This window comes from Acomys russatus, chromosome 6, assembly GCF_903995435.1.
Source record: "Acomys russatus chromosome 6, mAcoRus1.1, whole genome shotgun sequence".
Taxonomy (NCBI): Eukaryota; Metazoa; Chordata; class Mammalia; order Rodentia; family Muridae; genus Acomys; species Acomys russatus.
The window spans coordinates 44972124-44975754 of record NC_067142.1 but is presented as its reverse complement, the minus strand read 5'-3'; the positions used below and the strand labels follow the sequence as shown (position 1 = coordinate 44975754).

The 3631-nt window shown below is 38.6% G+C and overlaps 1 protein-coding gene across 1 annotated transcript; it reads left to right on the top strand.

Annotated features, from left to right (window-relative positions):
- The first annotated feature begins 341 nt into the window (after positions 1–341).
- LOC127190504 (zinc finger protein 639) lies at positions 342–2169 on the top strand. The gene has a single exon (XM_051147539.1). The coding sequence runs from the start codon at positions 712–714 to the stop codon at positions 2167–2169; it is 1458 nt and encodes a 485-aa protein (XP_051003496.1). The 5' UTR covers positions 342–711.
- The last annotated feature ends 1462 nt before the right edge of the window (positions 2170–3631 follow it).

Below are 3631 nucleotides of genomic sequence, written 5' to 3'. Positions count from 1 at the left end.
CAGATTGAAAACTGAGAATGGGAAAATATTAGTATGTCTTTCATATTTTTTGATTTGTCATATTTAACAATGGCAGTTATTCAATTTTTAATGATCATCAATATGGAGAATATATGTTTTAAATTTTATCAAAGTTAATTAGGATCACATCTAACTAGTGCAGTGCTTATTGTTTTAAAAATATTGAGTTCATAAGACTATATTTCATAAAGAGGTAAAGATTAAACACTCATTTCAATTATCAAAATAATCTGGTTAATTCTTATAAATTATAGTTCACTTATATTTAATATAAAATTATTTTTAAGAAGAATCAAATGGAGGGCAAGGCAAGGGAGGGCGCGGGCGGCGGGGGAGGGCGCAGGCGGCCCGGCAGCCCCCTCCGTACCCTCCTCCAGGCGGACCTCGGCGGAGCTGCGCTGCTGCAGGAGATCTCACCTCCGCTCTCCTACTTGTGGCTAAGAACTTGGAGAAGATGAACTTGCTGGTGGCAGTATGGGACAATGAGGGTTCCCACACAAACAGTTAGTTACTCGGTGCCAACAGTCCCAAGACAAGTGCTCCATCTTTGGTTCTGCTGTGTCATAATGGACTTTAATGGGATCCATCTCTCCATTGCTTAAAATGAGGCACTTTTTACCATCTGTGGGACCCTGCCTGTAATTCATTTTCCTCACTGCAGTATTGAGAAATATACCAAGTTGAAAAGATATGAATGAATATCCTAAAAAAAGAAAAAGGAAGACTTTACACCCTTCTCGTTATTCAGATTCTTCTGGAATAAGCAGAATCGCAGATGGAATCAGTGGAATTTTTTCTGATCATTGTTACAGTGTCTGCTCTATGAGACAGCCAGACTTAAAATACTTTGACAACAAAGATGATGATTCTGATCCTGAGACACCAAATGACTTGCCCAAATTTACAGATGAAACCAAGGCCAGAAACAGGAATCAGAACTACCTGGTTCCCAGCCCTGTGCTGAGGATTCTAGACCACACTGTCTTCTCTACAGAAAAGTCTGCTGATGTTGAAACCTGTGATGAAGACTGTGACTCACCAGAGTCGGTGCCTCAGCATGCTCAGGAGGAGAGCCCTATTGAGGTGCACACCTCCGAAGACGTCCCAATTGCTGTGGAAGTTCATGCGATTTCTGAGGATTATGATCTAGAGACAGAGAACAATTCCTCCGAGAGCCTCCAAGACGAGACTAACGAAGAACCCCCAGCTAAACTCTGTAAAATACTTGACAAGAGCCAAGCTTTGAACGTGACTGCACAACAGAAGTGGCCCTTACTGAGAGCCAACAGCAGTGGCCTCTACAAGTGCGAACTTTGTGAATTCAACAGTAAGTATTTTTCTGACCTAAAGCAACACGTGATCCTGAAACACAAGCGCACCGACTCGAATGTGTGTCGGGTGTGTAAGGAAAGCTTCTCCACCAACATGCTGCTCATTGAGCACGCCAAACTCCACGAGGAAGACCCCTACATCTGTAAGTACTGTGACTACAAGACCGTGATCTTCGAGAACCTCAGCCAGCACATTGCAGACAGCCACTTCAGTGACCACCTTTACTGGTGTGAGCAGTGTGACGTGCACTTCTCTTCGAGCAGTGAGCTCTACCTGCACTTCCAGGAGCACAGCCGCGATGAGCAGTACCTGTGCCAGTTCTGCGAGCATGAGACCGGGGACCCGGAAGACCTGCACAGCCATGTCGTCAATGAGCATGCTCGCAGGCTGATAGAGCTGAGTGACAAGTGTGGTGGCAGTGGGCGAGGACAGGGCAGCCTTTTAAGCAAGATCACTTTTGACAAATGCAAAAACTTCTTCGTGTGTCAAGTATGTGGCTTCCGGAGCAGACTGCACACGAATGTGAACAGACACGTTGCTATCGAGCACACTAAGATATTCCCTCACGTTTGTGACGACTGTGGGAAGGGCTTCTCCAGCATGCTGGAGTACTGCAAACACCTAAACTCACACTTATCTGAAGGGATTTACTTATGCCAATATTGTGAATATTCAACAGGACAAATTGAAGACCTTAAAATTCATCTAGATTTCAAGCATTCAGCTGACTTGCCTCATAAATGTAGTGACTGCTTGATGCGGTTCGGGAACGAAAGGGAATTAATGAGCCACCTCCCGGCCCATGAGGCCACCTGATTGCCGCCTTCCCCGGGTGTTAACGTAAAATAAACTCTTTTTTAATGTTAAAAAAAAAAAAAAAAAAAAAAAAAAAAAAAAAAGAAGAATCAAATGGAGTGAATTTAGTATAGTACTTGGTATAGAGAAAATAAAAAATAAAGCTCTATTATACTTTGCATGTGACAACTATGTGTTTTATCAATCTAAATTTTCCCAACTCTTTTGTGACAATATTTTCTGAATTATCACTGAAATCTCTATATCACACAAATATAAAATAAACAATAAATATCATTTTTAAGCAGTATATTTTAAAGTTGTGGCAAGTTGCTAACATTCTATTTAATTTTCTGGTGTCTTTTGATTTTCTTTCCCCATTCCACACTTTCTCTGGGAAATCCCCCGCAGTGTAGCACAACCTTTAGCTCATCACTTCTAACCATAGCCAATTTTTTTTCTCTTATTGCTTATTTCTTGTAAAAGACAGTTATCAAGTTCATCTAAATAAACAAATACATACTATTTTATTTAATTTTATGACTTCAATAATTTCTCCATCAGCAATCACAATATCATAGAAAAATTCATTGTACCTAGCAGCAATCTATAAACACTTGTTTTTATTTTCATTGATAAGCATAGTCTTCAGATCTTAACACAAGAAAAAACTGAACATAATGTAGAGTATGGGGAAGTATAAAGCCTGAAAATAAAGGTGGATGTATGTATGACATTGACTAATCCCCAACAGATTTGTACATAGAAAATGAAGAATAATTACATAAAGTGCACTGCATCAATTGAGTTACTGTTTTATGCCAAACATTTTATGAGGCTTGGAGTTTGATTGATGAGTGATAAAAATTCATCCTCTCTCAAGGATGAAAACCTGATACTTGTGCTAAGAAAAGAAATTCCCAAAACAAGACCGTAGGATAAACGGTATACTTTAAGAGAATGCTTTTTAAAGTGTTTGCTGTATATCAAATCCCATTAAGGGGAAAATAACATATTTATTTGTCTCTATGTTTGTTCCAACAGAGAGATAATATGTAAATGTTTGTGAATATAAAGACAACAATGTGAATACATGTGAACATTCCATTTACAAAGAATGTAGTTTTTATTTACTCATGTATTTAACCGTTCATTCATTTGGCTCCAGTTAATTAAAGAATTTTAAAAGACTCAAAATCTTGTATTAACGGGATTAATAAAATGAATATAGTCCACCAATAAAGAATTGAAGAGTCTTAATATGGCCATAAATAAAAGTTAGTGAATATGACCATTGCAAGCTCAGTATTTTTTAAAGACATAGATCTTGATGTCTGTAACTATAATGCTACAGAAAAAAGGAAAACCAAACCTTGTAGCCTCAACTCCTTACTTGGTTCAAATCAGAAATGTCCAGCATTCTGCTCCTCAGTTTGTGATGCTAAGTAATGTTTCTCCTTTTTAAAAATGTTGTATAATGCTG